Here is a 23,011-nt window from a genome sequence, read left to right on the forward strand (position 1 = left end):
CATATATATATATATATATATATATATATATATATATAACTTTTTATTTTTTATTTTAATTTTTTTAAATCGGTGAAAAATAAATAAATAATAAAAAAAAGAGAAAATGTTGTTTTAGGAGATCACATTAAAATAAGTCATTTTACTATGCATCATTGTATCCTGAAAACTGTATCATGGTTTCCACAAAATATATTAAGTAGCACAACATTAATAATACTAATAATTCTAATAATAAATTTTTCTGGAGCACCAAAAAAACTGAAGACTGAACACTTTGCATCACATGAATAACTTGCATTTGAAAATATATATCACAATAGAAAACAATTATTTTAGATTGTAACAATAGTTTACAAAATTGCTGTTTTTACTGCATTAAATAAATGCAGCCTTGGTGAGCATAAGAGTTTCCTTTTTAAAAAAACCTGGCAAAATCTTACAGACCCCCAAACTTTTGAATGGTAATGTATGTGCTATAATATTTTATATGAGGTAAAAAAAAAAAATATATATATATATAAATAGCAATTTTATATTTAATTATATGGAAATAAATAAAGAAAAACATGAACATTAATCAAATATCGTAGTTTAAAGCTACTGATAAAATAAAAGATTGAGTAATAGGGTTGAAATTAGCAGATTACAGATTTGGCTTAATTTAAGCCATCACGCCGTATAGGTTAGTTAATAATGTAATATGTAATATTACATACATTATATTATTTATTAAAATACTGTTAAAAAGATAATTTCTGAATTAAATTAGAGACAGAAGTAAAAAGGATAATCTAGACAAGGATAAGGCTGTTTTATTCACATGAAAAAAATTGGAAATAGGTCTGCAATTACATTAAAAGCTCCACATGAAAGATGGAAAAATGACAAATTTGTAAAACAACCCGAGATGACAAAATCTAAGTATGGATTTGCAGTAAAAGAGAGTTTTATGTTTGAGCAGCAAATTACATTAAGGACAAATAAGCTTCTTAAGTAAAGTGCTTTTAGACACCGCAAACAAAACGAATCATCATTAGCTGTGGCGTCCTTCTGTCTTTATCATCTCCTTATTTCTCTCTCTCTCTCCCTCCACCACCACCCCCGTCTACTCTTTCAGGATTACCAGGCTTGGTTGGACCTCCGAGAGCTGGAGTCAAAGCTTGGGGAGCGTTACATAACCCACGAGAGCGATGACAGCCGCTGGCAGCAGTACGCCCGTGACCACACACTGCCCTACCCTCCTCACCTGGTGCCCCCGCCACCTGCGTCCGATGACGACGAGCAGGAGGGTGTGGAGGACGCCGACATGCAGGGGCTGACAGAGCGTGTTAGCATCCTTTGAAGAAGAAACCGAGGAGGAGTGCGAGAGGAATGAAGAGTACATGCCCGAACTATAGCAATTTTCAGTGCACCACGAGCGTAGGATGGAGGTAGTCACCTTTCGGGTGTCTTTGGCAGGCCATCTGAACTCTGGAATGCAGATATTAAGGCTGAGAAAGAACTGTTTTGGATCCCATCCGAGACCTTTACAGAGACAAATTCAGACTGTTCATCATACGTAGGCATTTTTTTCCCGAAATTGACAAGTCTGTTTTAACTAAGCGCTAATTTAATTTGGCTGGTTTTGGGTTCGCCTCACCTAACTAGATGTCTTTTTGAAGATGCGGTCACATTTACCCATATTCTGCATATTTTTGCAGGCAAAATCCAGTCTGTTCAATGGAAATCCACACAATCATGAATTTTATGTGAGGACGAAAGATTTCCCCATGCAGATTTCGCAACTGGTTGAAATTGGTCACACGCATTTGCCGCATTTACCAACAGAAAGCTACTTGGTTTGAAAGTGAATTCTGTGTGAATGGAGCTTCATTCGTCGCTAAACTACTGACAATAGACAGTGGAAGTTTTTTGCCTGCAAAATTTTGCTAATGTGACCGTACCTCACCAAAATGAAAAAGAGCCGACCGAAAGATCTCAATGGACATGGTTTTAAAATTTGGACTATTTACAGCATCTTAAAAACTTGTTGCAGGACATTTAAAAAACGGTGCAAGATGTGACACAATGGCCAGAGACGTTCTTCTGAATGTGTCTTTCCTGACTGTGGTGCTTTGAAGGTGATGAATAAAAGGCGCAAAATGTTTTAAGAGTTTTAATGGTCAAAACTGTCTAAAGGTGTGGTCACATTTACCGGTGCTTCTCGAAACTTTGTGGCCAAAATCCAGTCATTTCAATATGAACCTGTGCAATCGGGAGTTTCGTGCGAAAAATTTCCCCAAGCAGATTGCACTCACATTCAAATTGGTCGTGCATATTTGCCGCATTGACCAACAGAAAGCTGAAAGTGACTTCTTGCATGAACAATATACCTTTTTTTGCCCACAAAATTTCACCGAAATTTTGCCATTGTGATCTATACTGCTAAAGCGCAGCATGCGTTTAATATGCAAATTAAAGTACTGGACTAATCGTTAATCGAATAAAGTTAGTCAATCGCACTAACTGACTAATCGACCATCATGACCCAGGATGGGTTTCGTTGATCACAACAGATTGACGTTAAGATGATAATCCCCAGGTCACAAGATATGTATCAGTCATTATACAATATGCAGAGGAAAATACATATCTATTATGCTGGATTATTTTCTTTGTTGTGGTCTGTGGTGATGTCACCTTTAGTTTCATATCCACTTTTTCATATTACTGAGAATCTTTTTGAAAAATAACCTGGAAGAAGTCCCACATTCTGGTGTTTTCCAGGATCGTCATCGGTTTGCCCTGCAGGTGCAGGTGACTTAACCTCTGAGAATGGAGGTTGTCTTATGAGGACTGATAAGCGGACTGCCCTTTCGACCTTATCACCTTGTGCACAAAGACTACCTAGACTGTTCTCAGATCAGCTGCTGTTAGCAACCCATTAGTTCAGCTGATCTTTGTACTAGCTGTACTGGATGTGTATTACTCCTAACTGACCCTAGACCTGAGCATTAGGCTGCATGTCACTGAGAATTAGGTTAGCTTGAAACGTATTGCTATGAAGGACTATTTTGTACACATGTAACCTTAGATATTATGATGTAGTTTGTGGAAGGTAATGTCGGAGCATTTCCAGCAGGTATAATAAACATGGTGATGCATACATTTGTTGAAATGAATCTTATTGAGTCATGAGGTTTGAGTTAAGTTGATTTTCTCTTTTTTTTTATCCAGAGAGAATGACAGAATGAAAAACATAAAAAAAATACATGGAGAACTTGTTCCGGGTGCAGTAAGGCTTAAGCTTTACTGACAGCGTCTGTGGGCAAAGAAAATCATTTCAGCTTAAAAATAAGCAAAAATGTTGAGTTCGAGTCAAAGAACCCTGGAAAAAAAAAAGGAGCACTGTCTCCATAAAAATATTAAATCAGCATATTAGACTGATTTCTGAAGGATCGTGTGACACTGAAGACTGGAGTCATCAGAGCCATCAAAGGATTGAAATACATTTGAAACTGAATATAATAGAAAACAAATTACAATAATACTCCAAAATAATATTCTTACTGTTTTTTTTTTTCTAATCAAATTAAGCCTTATCGATCACAAACTTTGGTTTAGGGACCAATTCTCACTATTAATTAGTTGATTATTAGCATGGCTGTTTATTAGTACTTATAAAGCACATATTAGTGACTTATTCTGCATGACCATATTCTAGAACCCAACTACCTTACTAACTATTAATACGCAGCAAATTAGTAGTTTTGAGGCAACATTTTAATTTTAGTTAATTGATAGTGAGAATTGATCCCCAAACTAAAGTTTTAACTGATATTTCTAATCACTTTTTGATGTGCTGAATGAAACGTTACAGGACTGTAATCTGGACACATTTGCAAATACACTTACCAAATTAACATATATGATTTAATTGAGTAATTACATTTTTGCTGGTCCAGTGCCTTGCTCTATAGAAATTAAGTGCATTATTGTAACCACATTTTTTTTTTTTTGGTTTGTTTTTATAAACTGAGGGACCAATCACAACTCTTTCATGTGATAATCGACAATATGCCATAGATACTGCTGATAGAGTTTCACATTAATTGAACTCATAACTGCTTTAAGTTTAAACTCAAACAAATATTTCCTGATTTAAACTGTGAATGGAACATTATATTGTTTCAGATCTGCAAAAAAAATTATTGTTTCTGCTAAGTCAAAAATGTTAGGAAATGGAAAGTATCATATTTGCCCTGACAGTTTTAGGGGAAGGCCACATGAATAAATCAAGAAACAGCTGTGTAGTTCAGAAATCAGTCAGTTAGTAACATAAATGAAAATGCAAACCAGCAGAAACAAGAAATACAACTAATGAAGCCCAAGAACAGCAACAGACAACCACAAAACAGTATGTGTACAGCATTGAATTATTTAACAATATAATGGAGTCTATAAAGGGAAGGAATGAGACTCATATCTAAAACATAGTCAATAATGTATGAAATTCATTGAAAGGTCAAAACACCTTTTTATCAAATATAGGTGAACTGCTTTACATTTCCTCATGGAATGCACTTTTAAATAATCAATTAAGAGAATATTAGGTTTATAGAGGTTTAACCGAATTTCCCAGAAGTCTCAGACTTTAAAGGGGTCATATGATGCTGCTAAAAATAACATTATTTTGTGTATTTGGTGTAATGAAATGTGTTTATGCGGTTTAAGGTTAAAAAAACACATTATTTTCCACATAATGTACATTATTATTTCTCCTCTATGCCCCGCCTTTCTGAAACGTGTTAATTTTTACAAAGCTCATCGGTCTGAAAAACAAGGTGTGCTGTGATTGGCCAGCTATCCAGTGCGTTGTGATTGGCCGAATACCTCAAGCGTGAGATGGAAATGTTACGCCCCTTACCATACTATGATGCAGTGTCAGGCCGGAGCGATGATTCAAAAACATGAAAACCCATTATAAACGAGGCATTCGTTGATGCAGTGGGGACATAATTATGGATTATAATGACTTATACTGTCTTTTTACGCGTTGCGTTGCATTGCGCCGTGTAAACATAAAACCATGTCTGCATTTGTGATCGGAGAAATGACAAACAACAAGCCCTACTCTACACTGCCCAAAAAAATATAAAACATAAAAACTCGCTTTAAATATAAAAAATATAAAACATAAAAACTCTTTAAATATAAACAACGTACTTACAGTCTTTGAGTCAGAACAGATGCCATTGTAGTCTACTCTCCCAGGATCAGGAAACTGTCCTCCATAAAATGCGCTGGACACATCTGAATATTTGGGTTGAAGTGTTCTGGAACAGTGTTGTAAATACAACTTAACCACTGATTTCTAGTCGTGTCCATTTTTGGATGACCAAACAAAGTAGTTTCGCTTTCACAACGAAACACAGCGTCACACACGGCGGGCTAGAGTGAGGCCGGCAGATTCGACGAAGGAGCATCCGGCGGGCTTGCGGCAACCACATGTGACGACCCCGGACTGGACTCCGCTTCGTTCACGGTGAAAGCCGATCTGGTGATCCACAGCACAAAGTTGTTGTATTTCCTCAGTGACCAGCACGGATCAGCTCCAGGCATGACGAAGCAGATATCGTCCTCTTTTGGAAGACCAAACAAAGTAGTTTCACTTTCACAACGAAACACAGCGTCTTCACGACATGGCGGCGGCAACAACAATACTACAGCGAGAATAAAAGTTACGCCTTCTTTCTTTGCGTGAACATTTGAGCGGCGTTATGCAAATCTTCCCAGATAATGACATAGATATGTGGGGGCGTGTTAGAACGAGCTGTTTTAGGAAGGCGTGGTTGACTCTTAACTTTTATAAAGAATATCTCTTTGGATTTGAGACTTCAGTGTTTGCAACTTTACATATCTTCTTTATGCACCAAGAGCTTGTAACACTCCAAAGAGAAAGGACACATTGAAATCGCATCATATGACCCCTTTAACAGAATGTTTCAGACAGAGAAACAGTAGGTGGATTGTCATTAGAGAACATTTTGTTATAGAAGCATGGTTTGGTCAAAAAAAAAAGTGAAAAAAAAAAGTTTTGGCTTTGATTCTTCTGTTCAATCAGGTTTTTACTGACAGTGGCATCGTAAAACGGAAAAATGACAGAGTGCTCATAATGCAAATTATGATTTTATTCCATTACAGCCATTAATGTGGGCACAGAGAACAGGTTTTAAAATTAGCCTGTAGTTACGGTTTTCATAAACAGGAAGTTGTGGCATTATGTTAGACGTCTGAGGCAGACTGTACCATCATTGTAAGTTTGTCATCTTCTTTTGTTCACCATGCGTCTGGAAAAAGGAAGTTTGTCATGTTCTGTCGTTTATCTGGAAAAAACTCATTGTGGTTTCTTCTAACTCTATCACATGCAGCTCTACGAAAAAAAACCCTAGCCTAACATTTTCCTGTAGACATGTGCGAGACACATTTTATCTCTCCTCCCCTTTATCTCTCTCAGTTCATCTCCTCTCCATCCACTCAGCCCAAAGTGCATCGGCCGAACCTGCTCTTAAACGATCACTTTTGATCATCTCTGGCCAGGAAGTCATTATTAAAGTGCATGACACCCTCTTCGCGACTGGGAAACTCAGCTGTGTCGCTTTTCTCAGAGGTCACACGAGACGAGTTGGACTTGAGGCGGTTCTTGGACTGAGGTTGTAAAGTTACACTGCTGGGATTGGGTGGACACCCTTCTCTGGTTGGAGCTGGTGGAGAACATTTTAATCATAATCCGTCGTGTTGATTTCCAGGTGAGATTCTCTCATTTTTTTGGGCTGGTTTTGTTACAAGAACTATTACAATAATGGTGAACGAGTGTGTATTTGTAAATAAGATAAAATCAGAGGGTGGACATGCTTGTTTGTTTCATGTGCTATAGATAGCAACACTACTAATGCAGTCCTCAGACATTTGATCCTAATAATTTACAACACTGGGATGTGTATTCAGGGCATCCAATAAAACGGCTGCCACTTGTAGTATAATAAGGAGTTTTGAAAGTACATTTTTGTAACATTTTAAATATTTTATCAGACAAATAGTGTGTTTTGAAGTTAATAAGTTGCATTGTGCCAAATCAAGCTAACGTAATACATTTGGGAGATAATTATACTTTCAAAAAGGTAACAGTTGACAATTAATTTGATATTATATTATGATATTGTTAAACTATGAGGTGCGTCTCAGAATTGATTGAATTTATCAACTGACAGTCAAATAGCATGCAGAAAAAGATGGGACTTTCACTTGTCTTTGAAGAGTTATTTTCTTGAAATGATGATGTAATTATGATGGTTTTAAGAATGAGTCATTAATGGAGTAAACAGGGACATATGGTGGTAACAGCATTGGCATACAGCCTGGAGATATAATTTGAAGTCTTTTTTAATGTGTTGTATGTCAAAACTATTATATAATACTACTATATAATAATATAAATGAAATAAAATATAACAACTCACCTGAGTTACCCCTGTTAACATAATTTTGCCCTGCAAAGTAATGAACTAATCCATTAATAAGTTAAAATTGGTATAAACATGTTAAAAAAATGTCATAACATACATATACATATATATATATATATATATATATATATAATTTGTTGCCATCATATGTTTAGAATGAATAAAGACAAAAGTGCACGCATAAAGAGGATTAAATTAAACTAAACTTAAAAAATAAAAAAATAAAATTTGTATTTATTAATCTATTAGTCTATATTACATATAGTAAAGCTGGCATTCATTTATTTTTTCACACATATGTACCGTAAATGAGGGACACAAATGGCATCTATTTTGTCAAATATCCCCTTTGATTCTGGAGTGCACAGTTCCCTCATCCCCCAACAGGATTTAAAATATGTGAAGTGCTTAACTTGGTACAAAAGGTGAAGACTAGTCTGATTTTTATGTGTAATCAACAATCTCCTCATTGCGTGACCCAAGAGGTTTTATAGTCATATGTCTCTGTGCTGACTTGACAGAAGTTATAACATTGACATGAAAATGATGCAAGGTAAAAACACTGTTAGTTCTGCTATGCACTTATGTGATTTTCCTGCAGACTGTGTATGCCGTTGCCTCAGGATGGGAGTTGGTTAGGGAGCGATTATATCATTCAGAGGGGCTGACAGGAGGTCTTCTTTCCAGACCACTAGCCTGTGTCTCAACAGCTCTCAGGGGTGCTCATTAAACCTTTAATTACAACAGCAAAACAAGAATAAAGCAGTGTAAACACATTATGTAAGCTAACGGAAAGGAAATCTCCATTAAAGTAGATGTGTTTATCAGTACTGTACAACAACTGCTGACTGAAGAATCCCATGTTGTCCCTTACTTCCTTTCTGGATGAAAGCTTAAAAATAACCTACCCAGATTTTTAATAATACTATCACTAAAACAGTTGTTGGACCAACTCTAACATCGAAAAAATCAGTGTAATGTGCACGCTCTCGTGGCCTTTCGCTTTATTGGGCCCTGGATGTGCAATTTTGCTGTTCTTTTAAAGGGACACCAAATGCTAACTGATTTTAAATGGTTTTCAGTAGCTGCATACTAGTGCTTGTGAAAAAAAAAGTACTTAATTGTATTAAATGTGCACTTGTAAAAAAAAAAAAAAAAAAAACTTCCAGATAATTTAATATTAATAAAAAGGACACTTAAATGTACGTAAAGATATTACACTTTCATTTTTAACATGCTTAAGTACACTTTGCAATATTGTCAAATTAAAGGTTTTAAAGAATATTTTAGATCATTATTTTTATAAATCTTTTGTTGTTCTTTAAAGAAATACACTTATTTTGATGTGTTGACTTACAGATGTCAGACTCTGTTCCATGTTTGTGTGTGTCTTGCTCCCCATGTGCCTTCCTATGCCCTTATTTGGTTAGTTTCCTGTTCCTGTCCTGATTAAGTTGATTTCTTCCCAGGTGTTTCCCATGTTTAATTTCCATTGATCCCAGGTGTGTCTTGTCATCCCATCTTCCTGTTCTGTGTATTTAAAGTGTTCCCAGTCCCTAGTTCTCTGTCCGCTGTTAAACGTCTTCCTGAGTTCGTCTCCCTTGATTCTCCAGCGTCCCCTCGTTCCTCTGAAGTGTATTGTGACATCATAGTAAAGCACATGTGCTTTGATTACAATTTTAATTGAAGTATGCTATTTGAAATTACATTTAAGTTTAATATATTTTAATACAATTGTATATTTGTAATTGCAATTAAATAATATATTTAAACATGCAGTTAAGTGTCTGAAAACATTACATTGTGTTTTTTTTTGTAATATACTTTTAAAAGCATGCTAAAGTGCACTTGTTTTTCACAAGGAAGAGAGTTGAAACTCAATAAAAAAAATATATATATATTTTTGATTTTATTGGGATTTTCACGTCAAACATTCTGAACTTGGAAGATTTTATACTAAAGTACCTGTTTTTTCCTTTATGGTACAGCCTCTTTTGTGGTTTGGATCATGTGGATTTGGTTTAAATGTATTTCTTGGCCTCTGTGCAATTTGTAATTGTGAGTGGCAACATTCATGTGCAAAATCCGAAAACATCATTATACAGTATTTGACATTTAAAATCATCAGAGCATCAGAGATATATGACATATGTTGGCATAAATTTAAAAGTGAATATTACATTTAAACAACAGTAAAAAAAAAAAGTGCAGTTTCTATTTGGTGATGCATGATATATATTTCAACCACAACCTGTTACAAGCTCTAAAGGGCACACCACATTGCCCAGTTACTTGGTGACGTAAATTAAACATGAAGAAAAAAATTAACATTTGCAGCAAAAACAGCCTGACATATTGCAATATTACAGTATCATTTGCATAGACTACATAGCAAGTGAATCAAAGAATCTTCATCATTGCTTATCCAGAAATAACCGTCAGGACTTGAACAATGATTCGGTACTATCGTCATTCACAGCAGAGCTGAAGGGGAGGCTGTGTGTGATGCAGTTTTCAAATTGGAATGTATTGTATGGGGCACTGTTGTGTATTTGCTGGTTAAATCTAATTCTACATCTCAAAGTCGTTTTTGAAGCTTTAAGAGTGTGTGCTCAGGTTACCCAGCTATTGATTTTTCCTCTGTTTTGCACGGGTAGGGTGAATTGCGCACATTGCTTAAAAACGGTTGCTCAGACTTGAATTGAATTTAAGTGTGACGTACTGCTGGTAGGCCAATCACTATAGCAGCTAATGCTGTTAGTATGTCTGTATTTGATATTGTGAACAGATTAAGAAGGCCATTAAGATCTCAAAGTCTCTTACATGAAGCAGATGTCTGTGAATACATTGAATAAAAAAAAAAAAGTAATTTGACACTTAAATGTTTTACGTGTCTCTGTTTGCAGCCACATGTAGTGTACTCTGTACTTGCACACAATATAATATTAATGAAATATAAGGCCACTTAAAGGGATAGTTCACACAAAAAGTCATCAAAATAGCATATTTTGAAGAATGTTGTTAACCAAACAATTGCCGGTAACCATTGACTTCCAAAGAATGGGGAAAAAAATAAAATAAAATAAATATTATGGAAGTCAATGGCTACCAGTAAATGTTTGGTTTCCAGCAATCTTCAAAATATCTTCTTTTGTGTTCAAAAGAAGAAAGACACTCATACAGGTTTGGAACAACTTTTTATTTTGGGTGTACTTGAAGAGAGGATTTTTTTTATGTCTGAAAACCTTAGATAGTTGTTTTTTTTAGATTTGGAAATTACATTACTGCACATACCAGGACAGGCGGCTGAGAACAGAGGGGTTTCCCCAGGCATAACCACCTATGATGCAACAGTGTCATGAGTGGTTCTTTGTTTCCTGCTCCAAGTCAAATAAGCCCACCAGCTCAGGGCCCTCCCCTCGGACAGCAAACCAAATACACAAAACTCTATTCATTATAAGTAAGTGTGAACTGGTGAAACCATATGTTGTGAACAGGAGTCTAACTCATTTCTGTTAATGAGTTGTTTCAAACAGTTCAACTTCAAAGGACTAGTGCAAAAAAAGATTTATGAAAACTGATGATATAATTTTGGTTACACTTTATTCTGATTTACATACTAACTAAAACTAAACTTCAACTACGTCAACTGACTCTCATTAGATTATTAGTAAGCGGTTTGGTTAGGGTTAGTGTTAGGGTTAGGTTTAAGGTTAGGGTTAGTAAAATAAGCTGACATGTAATTGCAAAGTTGCTTATAGATAGTAGAATGTCTAAAGTGGACTATTAAAATAAAGTATTACCGTAACATTAGTTACAACAAACAAAAATATACTTGTTGTTTTGCATGTCTTTAAAATCAAATTTGTATGCATGTTGATAGAATGGATATTTAATTTTAAATAAAAATTTCTGATGTTAATTTGGATGTACGGCTATTGATTTGTTACTAATTGTTCAGACTCATTTTGTGTACTGGTTCATCCAATTCATTAAACAGATCTGACTCAGAAGAGTGATTCCTTTACGGATTAGACATTGCAAGCCACATAATCTGAGGATTCATTCATGTCTGAAGCAGAAACGGATCAAGATGAATTATGCATCAAAATGTTATATTTAAGATTAGGGGTATACAGTCCCCAGGTATGAGCAATACTAATAGTGATGCTTCTCTTAGAAGCAAGAACATGATATTTGCAGTGAACGTTTAGATATAAGGCTTTTTGGTGTATGAATAAAGGTCCTGAAAAGAGGTGAAACTCAGGTCTTTCTTTGACTGTGGTTGGGCTGTTTGCTTTTCTCACAGGTCTTGCACTGAAGAGCAAGAATTGAGGAACTCTAATGCCTTCATGTGGTGACTGGCAGCTGTGTAAGATGGCAACAGTGTCTTGAATTGAATTCGGGCAAAGACTAGCAGCAAGTGAAAAGAATTTCCAAAGGTTAAAAACAGGTTGTGCAATAGCATTGAAGATGAACTCAAGGGGATATAGGGGAAATGCAGGTAGTGATGAGGGAGCTGCAGTGTCTAGCTGTGAAATAGCTGAGGAGCACAGATGTGAACCTTATCACCATTTTTTTTTTCCTTTTAGAAATTGTAAAATGCTATAGCATCTTTCAAAGAGATTTCAAAGCGTAAGGCTTGTCACTCGAGTACACGGAAAAAAAATGCATGGCATATGTGCGGCATTTGAACAGATGTAAAGGCTCTGCCTATGAATATCGATGATCTCCAAGATGTGTGTGGGCAAAAGTTGTTGGAAACCTTTAAAAAAAAAGTTGGGCTGTTTGCTTTTCTCACAGGTCTTGCACTGAAGAGCAAGAATTGAGGAACTCTAATGCCTTCATGTGGTGACTGGCAGCTGTGTAAGATGGCAACAGTGTCTTGAATTGAATTCGGGCAAAGACTAGCAGCAAGTGAAAAGAATTTCCAAAGGTTAAAAACAGGTTGTGCAATAGCATTGAAGATGAACTCAAGGGGATATAGGGGAAATGCAGGTAGTGATGAGGGAGCTGCAGTGTCTAGCTGTGAAATAGCTGAGGAGCACAGATGTGAACCTTATCACCATTTTTTTTTTCCTTTTAGAAATTGTAAAATGCTATAGCATCTTTCAAAGAGATTTCAAAGCGTAAGGCTTGTCACTCGAGTACACGGAAAAAAAATGCATGGCATATGTGCGGCATTTGAACAGATGTAAAGGCTCTGCCTATGAATATCGATGATCTCCAAGATGTGTGTGGGCAAAAGTTGTTGGAAACCTTTAAAAAAAAACAAAAAAAAAACAGAGTTAAGGCTTAAATCCATTATAAATTCAGTCCAGGCACATTTTACAAAACGTTTCTTTCCCCGTCGACTCAAAAACACGTTTGCTCAACCATGAAATTAAGTTTAACACCAAGTGTGACATTTTGCCTTTAATATAAAAAACATATCATACAATATATAGCAAAGGAAAGAATCCTGGAGTTAAGATTACCTTCATCCTTCTGAGCTGATGTATCTTGCCAATATCTGTGGATTATTTAAGTGTTTACATACATGTATATATGAAACCTTTTCTAGAGTATTTTTAATTTTCATAATTATTATTATTATTATTTTTTTTTATGTTTAATTCTCCATTGTAATCATGGCACATGAAGCCAGTAGTACTGGCGATGACATTTTGCTACCCGTTTAGTTTTAAATTAATTACCAGACTTCTTTCAAGCTGTTATTTTCTGATAAGAATGACTTTGCATCCTTTTGTGAACCTTGATTTGTAAGGGTGTGTGGTGTATGAGGAGGTGTATAAAATGTTGATTTTGTATATAAATTAAGCAACATATGTGTCTGGTAATGTATATATTTTGAGTGAAAGCCATTTCATTTTAATTCTTCCTGCAATGGATTTTATTTAATGTGCAGGTGTTGTTAATCTGAGATGCTTCAGTGACTCACTGGTGTTCATCTTAACCATTGGTTAACCATTAAACCTTGACTTAAGAAGTAAAAGGTTTTGCGCATCACGTATGTTGTTCTGTTCTCATTGAAACCACAAACATTCTGCAACTTGCAGCGACCAGAAGTTTGTTGTTCTCAATTGGAGTTGCCATTTCCAAGAACATTTTTGGTTATGTGCCTAATGCGCAATATACATTTGGAGTAGTTAATCAGTACATTGTCTGAGCCACACTTTCAAAAGATTGCTATTTCTGTCATTGCAATTATAATTAACACGTGAAATCAGTCCAGATTACATGTAAAAAGGACTTTTAAAACACTGTATTGTGCCTCATGACAACATCTGCATCAACAAAAATCAACAGCAAATATGTCTAGCCAACTGTTAACCTCATAATACCTATGAGGGCCCAAATTTGGAAGCATAAAGGTCAGTGGTTTACCACTGTTTGTTCACATGTGCTGAAAATAATTGATCTATCATGCAAACTGACAACAGCTGTATGCTTGACTATGACATATCATTGCAAAGGTCAACTAGTAAAAATGCAATTACAAATATCAATAATTACATTTTAACTAGTGAAAATCATGTTGATATCAAAAATGTGTATCCTGGGAATGATTAAAAGTCAAAACAGCTTGCTTAGACTAGAGCTTTAATAATGCTTATGAAACGTGGTAACACTTCATTGTAGTGTTCTTGTTACACAAGTTGAATGTACTTACAATAATAGTAAAAGTAAATTATGCATAATTAAATGCAATGACCCCAAACCAAACCCTAACTTGGTAGCACTTTATTTTACTGTCCTGCCCGGCATGTACATAAAGGGTACTATGTACTTGTTATAATAATTACAATAACTGTGTAATTACTAGGTACTAACCCTGAACTTTCTTAGGTAAGTACACTGCAAGTACAGATGAGCATATCTACTGTAAAATAAAGTGTAACCCTTAACCTTTAAACCGTTAACTAGTAAGTACATGTAACCCTTAACCTTTAAACCGTTAACTAGTAAGTACATGTTGTTAATATTGCTCGGTACTTAAACATACTACTGTATAATTACACTGTAACAAGTACACTGCAGAATAAAGTGTAACCTGAAACTTTACCATGGTTTTACTCAAGCAACATTAAATGCAGACACTAGGATATTTTGTAATGTCGTAAATTAATGTACTACACAGTCTATTAAGGGAGCCATCCATAGTTATATGTGTGGTGGTTACCAAGGTTTGCCTAGAAATATTACAGTTAAAATATGGTACATTTTACATCTATTTATATCAAGGTTGTGCACCATTTTCAGATGAATTAGGATTCAATCAAATCATATCATATTCAATTGAGTTTGAACTGAGAGTGCAAACATTATGTAGAATTATAATTACATTAAGCTGAATTTTAAATTAATCAATTTTTTTCAACTATGTTGTTTTCTGATGCAGACATATATATTTGCACTTTTATCTTATCTTAAATAACTTTGTACACACAGATTATGATGAACGCAACATCCAACACAAGCAACTCATCATGTGTGATCATGACCCAGCAAGCAGGTCACCTGCTGATGTCCATCTACATCATTGCCTTCATCCTGGGGCTGTTCTTCAACTTGGTCACAATCGGTCCCATAATTCAGCAGATCTGCAGAAGGAATGTTTTGGGGATCTACCTACTCAGTTTGTCCGTCTCAGATCTCCTGTACATCGTCACCATGCCTCTGTGGATATATTATTTCAACAACAACCACAAATGGAACCTCGGCCTAGGACTCTGTAGCTTGGCTGGTTTCTCTTACTACTCCAACCTGTACATCAGCATCTATCTCCTCTGCTGGATATCCATCGATCGCTGTCTGGCCATCACCTTCCCGCTGCGAGTTCAAGCCTTCCGCCGCCAGCGCTATGCCTGGATAATCTGCGGGCTGGTCTACATTTTGGTGATGGCCTTGCACTGTTTGGTGCTGTACCTAGACAAGTTAGCGGATCCACTGAATGACAGTGAGCAAACGTGCTATGAGACCTTACCCATGACGGAACGCATTGCGATGTTCAACCTGATACGGGTCGGCTTTGGTTTCCTCTTGCCTCTGGTGGTCATCTCCGTCTGCTACTGGTTGATCCCAACCAAGGTGCAGCAAAGCAGAGGGGTGGACGATCAAGGCAAGCGCAAAGTGAGGCTACTGTCAATGGGGGTCATTGGCATTTTCTCCTTCTGCTTTGCACCGTACCACATCCTCCTGATGGTAAGATCCATCGCCTACTTTTCTGTGGGAGAAAAACAAAGCTGCAACTTTGAACAAGCGATGTATTTACCCTTCACTTGCTCCCTTGCTCTATCTAGCCTGAACAGTGTGGTGGACCCAGTACTTTATGTTTTGGCCAGTAACGGAGTAAGGGAGGACATGCATTTGTTCTGTAGGAAAAACAAGCAGAGACAGGTGGCAGGAAGCCCTCTTGTTGATTCCAAATGGAAGACAAGGGTAACCAACTTGTGTTAAAACCAACCTCAGGTCTTGGAAAATAGACATTCGCCTGATAGCGTACACACTGTTTTTAAACCCATTCAGGAATTTAGCAAATCAGTGACCAGCACAAACATACCCAAATTGTTTGTGTTGACAGCATGGGTACAATCTTGTGGATGGGTTTATATTTTTAAGTTGTGAAGGGTCCAGCTGACTCTACCATTGTGATCCAGACACCTGAACTTTTTAAAATGCTGAAATGCACTCAAATGTTTGTCTGGATTATGATGTTTTTTTTATTAAATCATTTGTTAAATAACTGGTGCCATGACTGCAAACCGCTTGCTTTTCTGGTAGTAATGGGCAAATTGCTCCAAGTTCTGTGAGTAATATGCATATACTGTATAATAAGCCTAATTTACAATGACTATGACTTGTATTGACAATACTGACACTGCAGCACTTTTTAGTGCCTTGTTAAACTGCACTGTGGCTATGAATGTGGCTATACTGTTTTTGTGCCGAAATACTGTGTGCAAAAGTAATTGTTTAGTAAATTAGCCACTGTATGACAATGTTTAGTCGAGTCCAGTTCATTTGAGTCCAAGTTAGGAAAGAGACCAGAAAAGGGTCAAATCCGTGTCAAGTATGAGTCCAAGACCATATTTTTTATAGTTTTGGTCTTGGTCCTTGAGTCCAAGTCTAATAACTTATTTTCATGGTTTTGGTTTTTGTCTTGATCCTCAAGTCCAAATCCAAGTCCAAGATCATATTTTCATGGTTTTGGTCTTGGTCCTCGAGTCTGAGTCTAAAATCATGTTTTATGGTTTTGGTCTTGTCCTTCATGTTCAAGTCAAAGACCATGTTTTCATAGTTTTGGTCTTGGTCTTTGGATTTAAGTCTGACACCATGTCTACACTGGACATAAACGTGCAAAGTGAAATGACAAAAGACAACACAACACAACACGATAAATCCCCAACATTAAACTGATGCCTCATTCTATTTATGATGTACTGACACAAAGTACAAATTATTTGTAACAGTTACTTTGTCGTGTCCAGTGTAGACAGCCTCAAGCTGTTACATCCAGTATAGACACGGTGTAAGAACATCTTTTTATGATTTTGTTCTTGGTCCAAGAGTCCAAGAGGTTTTGGTTATCGAGTCCAGGTCTAAGAACATATTTTCATGCTTTTGGACTTGTTCCTTGAGTCCAAGACACGTCCAAGTCCAAGGTTTTGATCTTGGTCCTCGAGTCTGGTCTTGGGATGGATTCAGGAGCATGTGGACTCTCTCTTGACACAGATTAATGTCCTCCTCTGGTCTCTCTCTTGAATCGAATTCCACCCTCTTCTGAACTTTGTCTTGAATCTCAAATCTGGTCTTGACTACAACACTGATGTGTGCAGACTTTTGTACTCAGACACCAATTTGTCCATTTGTGTCAAATTATTACTTGTATTATAGGAATTATAACTTAATTATAACTTGCTGTTTTATCCGAGATGTCGTATATACCTTTGTCTTTACGAAGATCAATAGGATGTTTACAAATAATGGATTTGCAGTGTAACAGGACCTGTATCCCTGTCTTTGAAGGACCCTTGAATCACTTGAACTTTCTGTGTGAGAGCCATACTCAGCCCAAGTATTGTTATTGTGGGATAAAGCCTCGCTTGTTTGTCTTTGTTTAATTCAGTGATGACTCCCTGTAATTTACCGTTAAACCAGATTTAGCCGTTAAAGATTTAATCTGGATGTTAAAAACTATTTATTGCAATGTAAGCAATTTCGATGCACAGCTTGTTGCTACTAATTTTTTCCTCATGTAACTTATGTAATTACTGAAAAAGAAAAGATACATTATGAAATCAAAGAAATACTCTGATTCTGACTGTCATGCCACATTTAGGGAAGTGATTCTTCCATTACAGTTCCTTAAACGTGGGTAAAATGATTAGTGTGGGAACATCTACTATCAATGTATTCATGCTGCTTTCTGAAATCAGAGCGACCCATATGACACCAGCAAGTGTTCTTGAGCACTGATGAGGAGGAGCGTTTGTGTAGCATCTCTAACCAGTATCGCCCACAATGTACTTTGTATAGCTTTGTTCACCCACCAGCATGATTGCCTCTATAGATGAGTGGCTTTTGTATGTGCAGTCTTCTGTATGTCTGTGAGTGAGAATGGCCTTCTGCTCTACAAGAAAATGCTACAGACCATCTGAATGTGAATGGAGTGATTTTGGAGTGTGAGCGAAGCTATGAATTGCAGCTTTGAGTACCTGATCTGCAGTCTGAATGGTTTAAATGACTGCTCACTTTCACCTATTTGTAAAACTGCATTTTTTAATCTCAAAAATATATCTAAATTGTGACCTATGCTCTCAATATCAAATGCAGAAATGCTAATTCATGCGTTCATGACCTCAAGGTTAGATTATTGTAAAGCTTTATTGGGTGGTTGTTCTGCACGCTTAATAAACAAACTCCAGCTGGTCCAAAATGCAGCAGCTAGAGTACTCACTAGAACCAGGAAGTATGACCATATTAGCCTGGATCTGTCAACACTGCACTGGCTCCCTATTAAACATCGTATAGATTTTAAAATCCTGCTAATTACTTATAAAGCCCTGAATGGTTTAGTACCTCAGTGCTTGAGCAAGCTCTTATCGTATTATAGTCCTCCACGTCCGCTGCACTCTCAAAACTCTGGCAATTTGATAATACCTAGAATATCAAAATCAACTGCGGGCGGCAGATCCTCTTTCTGTTTAGTGCCCAAACTCTGGAATAATCTTCCTAACACCGTTCGGGAGGCAGACACACTCTGTCAATTTAAATCCAGATTAAAGACCCATCTCTTTAACCTGGCTTACACATAACACACTTACACATTTCTATTACTCAGATCCGTTAAAGGATTGTTAGGCTGCATTAATTAGGTCAACCGGAACTGGGAACACTTCCAACAACATACAATGTGCTTGTTACATCGTAAGAAGAATGGCATCTACGCTAATATTAGTCTGTCTCTTTTTTATTCCGAGGTCACCGTAGCCACCAGATCCAGTCTGTATCCAGATCAGATGGTCACTGCAGTCACCCGGATCCAGTCCGTGTCCAGCCCAGATGGTGGATTAGCACCTAGAGATGACCTCTACAGCCCTGAATTTCAGCGGAGACCAGGACAACTAGATGAGCCCCAGAGACAGATCCCCAGTGAAGACCTTGTCTCCTAGACGGCCATCAGGACAAGACCACAGAACCAGATGAGCCCTCTGCACAATCTAACTTTGCTGCAGCATGGATCAACCTCCTGGTTCATCTGGCCGGAGGAGAATTGGCCCCCCGACTGAGCTTGGTTTCTCTCAAGGTTTTTTTCTCCATTCTGTCACCGATGGAGTTTTGGTCACGGACACTGAATTTCCAGCGATATCGTCGACTCGATTGCACAGATACTATTTAAACTGAACTGAGCTGGACGGTGACATCACTGAATTCAATGATGAACTGCCTTTAACTGAAAATTGAGTGTTTACTATTGTCCTTTTGCATTGACACACTATTTTCCTATTTTGATACTGTAAAGCTGCTTTGACACAATCTTTATTGTTAAAAGCGCTATAGAAATAAAGGTAACTTGACTTGACTTGACCTATGGCACCAGACGCTGTGCCATTCAAGGAAGATGGAAAAGGGATGCCATATAGTGTTAGAACTTACTTGTTTGTGCTGTCATCTGCATATACAGACCAGAACATTTCTGCAAGGTTCACTTAAGGAAAGAAAACTACATTATTTCATCATAATAACCGTATTGCACCGCAATAGAACTAATGCAAGTTATTCTGCATTACACAATGAAGCTGCTGCTGAGGTCTCACTGCAACAGAAAGTCAGGAGGGATTTAGACGAGAATAGAGAACACTGTGCCTGCTCGAAAAATTGATTTGCACCTTCCTGAATGCAGACAACAGATGGAGGTGAGAGAGCATGTTCATGTAGGAGGCACAACCTGGCATTGCGTCAAAATGCAGATAATTGATTTGGTGTAAGTACTGAAGGAGTGAATCTCATGAAAACATGTCTGGGTCACGTTTCATCTGAAAAACATGTATGTATATATTATTCTGAAAAAGTTTCTGAGGTCATTCATTTTATGATATATATATATATATATATATTAGTAACATAAGATCTCTGAACATAATGTTTCATAAAAAAATATTTCTGGGAATTTTCCAGAGCCATTTGCTTATTTCTGTGTTCATGTTTCTTACTAAAATAATCTCTAGCATAAAACAAGTTCCAGTCTGAGCACTCTATTTAGTCAAAATGAAAATAACTATTATTATAATAGCATTTATAATATAATCTGATAATTACAAGTATGTATTTGACTGTTTCTTAGTCCCTGCAAATATTGGTTCAAGGAGGATAAAATAAAGGGGTTGAAGAAATAGTTCATGCACTCACCCCCATGTTGCTTCAAACCCCTTTGATTTTCTCTCCTCCACAGAACACAAAAGGAAATGCGAGGCAGAATGTCTTGGACTGCTCTTTTCTTTACAATGAAAGTGAATATGGGCTTTCCAAACTCTAAAACATTACCAAATAAAAAGTGTCTCAGAAGTGGTTCTCAAACTATGTATCATATACAGCAGCTTTTTTGGAAGAGACCAACGTTTATATTATTATTCACTGAAAAACTATTCAAAAGCTCACTCACATTTACATTTACATACAAATTCAAATATTGTGACAGCTTCAATGACCAAGAGTCATTGATGATCAAACCTGTCATGGATAAGATACATTCATAAAACATAAGAGACAAATAGTTTCTACTTATAGAAGACGCAGCAGATTTACCTGCTTACAAAAACCACAAGGGCAAACCAATATAACTTACACTGACTCTCTGACACGGGTGCTTTTTCCTTCAATTCCAGCTTTTCCAGAAGGATTTTTCTCCTATTTGGTAATAGTTGACCCAGTGACACATACAGTCAAACCAAAAATTATTCAGACACCAGATATAATTATATATATATATATATATATATATATATATATATATATATATATTTTTTTACTAGTGGGTGTAGAACACTATAGTTCATTTATGTAAGTGAGGATAGCAAAATAAAGTAAACTGTGACACATTATACTACTACCAGTAGGCATATTGGACTACCAGTACAATTTATAACAATTTGGGACCAAAAATTATTCAGACACTTTGACCTGACCATGTTTTGATGTTATCTGACATTATCAGGATACATTTGTTCTGACACAGTATAACTCTGAGTTCTTGTTATATTGTATTACCATTTTCTAAACTATAGTGAATAAACTGTGATAATGTGTGAAATGTTCAAGGTGACTGAATACATTTAGGTATTCCTGTCTGGTTGAAGAAAAATGGACATGCAATATGAGGCATATACACACTGCCTCAAAGACACACAGCATGAGCTCTTGGTAAGAGGGAGAAAACTGTTCCCATCAAACAAATCAGTGTCATATGAGTTTCCTGTCTTGTGATGAAATATGTCACACCATATACGAAACACGGAGATTTAAAAACCTTCAGACACTAGGGATAGTTCATCCAAAAATGACAATTCTGTCATCATAATGTTGTTCCAAACCTGTATGCATTTCATTTTGAGGTGAACAAAAGAAAAATATTTCAATTGTTGTTTGTCCAATAAAAGTCAATGGGGTCCACTGTTATTTTGGACTCCACTGACTTTCATTGAATGGACAAAAACAGTTAAAGGGGTCATATTATGCAATTTCAAGTTTTCCTTTATTTTTGGAGTGTTACAAGCCGTTCGTGAATAGATGAATAGATAAGATAAAGTTGCAAAGACTAAAGTCTCAAACCCAAAGATATATTCTTTATAAAAGTTAAGACTGGTCCACGCCCTCCTAAAACGCCTCGTTTAAACACGCCCCCACATGTCTATGTCACTGTGTGGGAAGATTTGCATAATGCTGCCCAAATGTTCACGCAAATAAAGAAGGCGTAACTTTATTATTGCTGCCACCGCCACCGCCATGTTGTGAAGACGCTGTGTGTTTTGTTACGAAAGCGACAATACTTTGTTTGGCCTTCCAAAAGAGGACACGACTAGAAATCAGTGGTTAAGTTATATTTACAACACTGTTCCAGAACAGTTCAACCCAAATATTCCGATGTGTCCAGCACATTTTATGGAGGACTGTTTCCTGATCCTGGTAGAGTAGACTACAATGTCGGCTGTTCTGACTCACAGTCTGTAAGTACGTTTTCATATTTAAAGAATTTGTCACTGATGATTCAAACGCAAGTTTTGAGCAGTGTAGAGTAGCACTTGTTGTTTGTCGTTTCTCTGATCACAAATGCAGATAGGGTTTTATGTTTACGCGGCGCGATGCAACAAAACGTGTAAAAAGACAGTATAAGTCAAGTCAAGTCACCTTTATTTATATAGCGCTTTTAACAATACAGATTGTGTCAAAGCAACTGAACAGCATTAATTAGGAAAATAATTTGTCAATAATGCAAAATAGACAGTTCATCATTCAATTCAGTGATGTCATCATCCAGCTCAGTTCAGTTTAAATAATATCTGTGCAATCAAGTCAACGATATCGCTGGAAATGAAGTGTCCGCAACTAAGCAAGCCAGAGGCGACAGCGGCAAGGAACCAAAACTCAATCGGTGACAGAATGGAGAAAAAACCTTGGGAGAAACCAGGCTCAGTCGGGGGGCCAGTTCTCCTCTGACCAGACGAAACCAGCAGTTCAATTCCAGGCTGCAGCAAAGTCACATTGTGCAGAGGACTCGTCTGGTTCCTGTGGTCTTGTCCCGGTGGTCGTCTGAGACAAGGTCTTTACAGGGGATCTGTATCTGGGGCTCATCTAGTTGTCCTGGTCTCCGCTGTCTTTCAGGGCTGTGGAGGTCCTTTCTAGGTGCTGATCCACCATCTGGTCTGAATACGTACTGGATCTGGGAGACTGCAGTGACCATCTGATCTGGATACAGACTGGATCTGGTGGCTACGGTGACCTCG

The 23,011-nt window shown here is 36.9% G+C and overlaps 2 protein-coding genes across 2 annotated transcripts in view; both read left to right on the plus strand.

Moving 5' to 3' along the window:
* The window catches only part of prkd2 (protein kinase D2), a 25,353-nt gene extending 23,042 nt beyond the window's left edge, over positions 1 to 2,311 (plus strand). The window contains exon 17 of the mRNA XM_016282202.1: positions 1,121 to 2,311. Within this exon, the coding sequence (XP_016137688.1) occupies positions 1,121 to 1,345 (225 nt within the window). The 3' untranslated portion in view covers positions 1,346 to 2,311. The remainder of the gene's footprint in view (positions 1 to 1,120) is intronic.
* Positions 2,312 to 6,608: 4,297 nt separating this feature from the next.
* LOC107592665 (G-protein coupled receptor 4-like) lies at positions 6,609 to 16,311 on the plus strand. The gene is made up of 2 exons (XM_016282204.1): positions 6,609 to 6,791; positions 14,961 to 16,311. The coding sequence occupies exon 2, from the start codon at positions 14,964 to 14,966 to the stop codon at positions 15,966 to 15,968; it is 1,005 nt and encodes a 334-aa protein (XP_016137690.1). The 5' UTR covers positions 6,609 to 6,791; positions 14,961 to 14,963; the 3' UTR covers positions 15,969 to 16,311.
* Positions 16,312 to 23,011: the final 6,700 nt, after the last annotated feature.

This window comes from Sinocyclocheilus grahami, unplaced genomic scaffold, assembly GCF_001515645.1.
Source record: "Sinocyclocheilus grahami isolate Dianchi unplaced genomic scaffold, SAMN03320097.WGS_v1.1 scaffold156.1, whole genome shotgun sequence".
NCBI classification, from domain to species: Eukaryota; Metazoa; Chordata; class Actinopteri; order Cypriniformes; family Cyprinidae; genus Sinocyclocheilus; species Sinocyclocheilus grahami.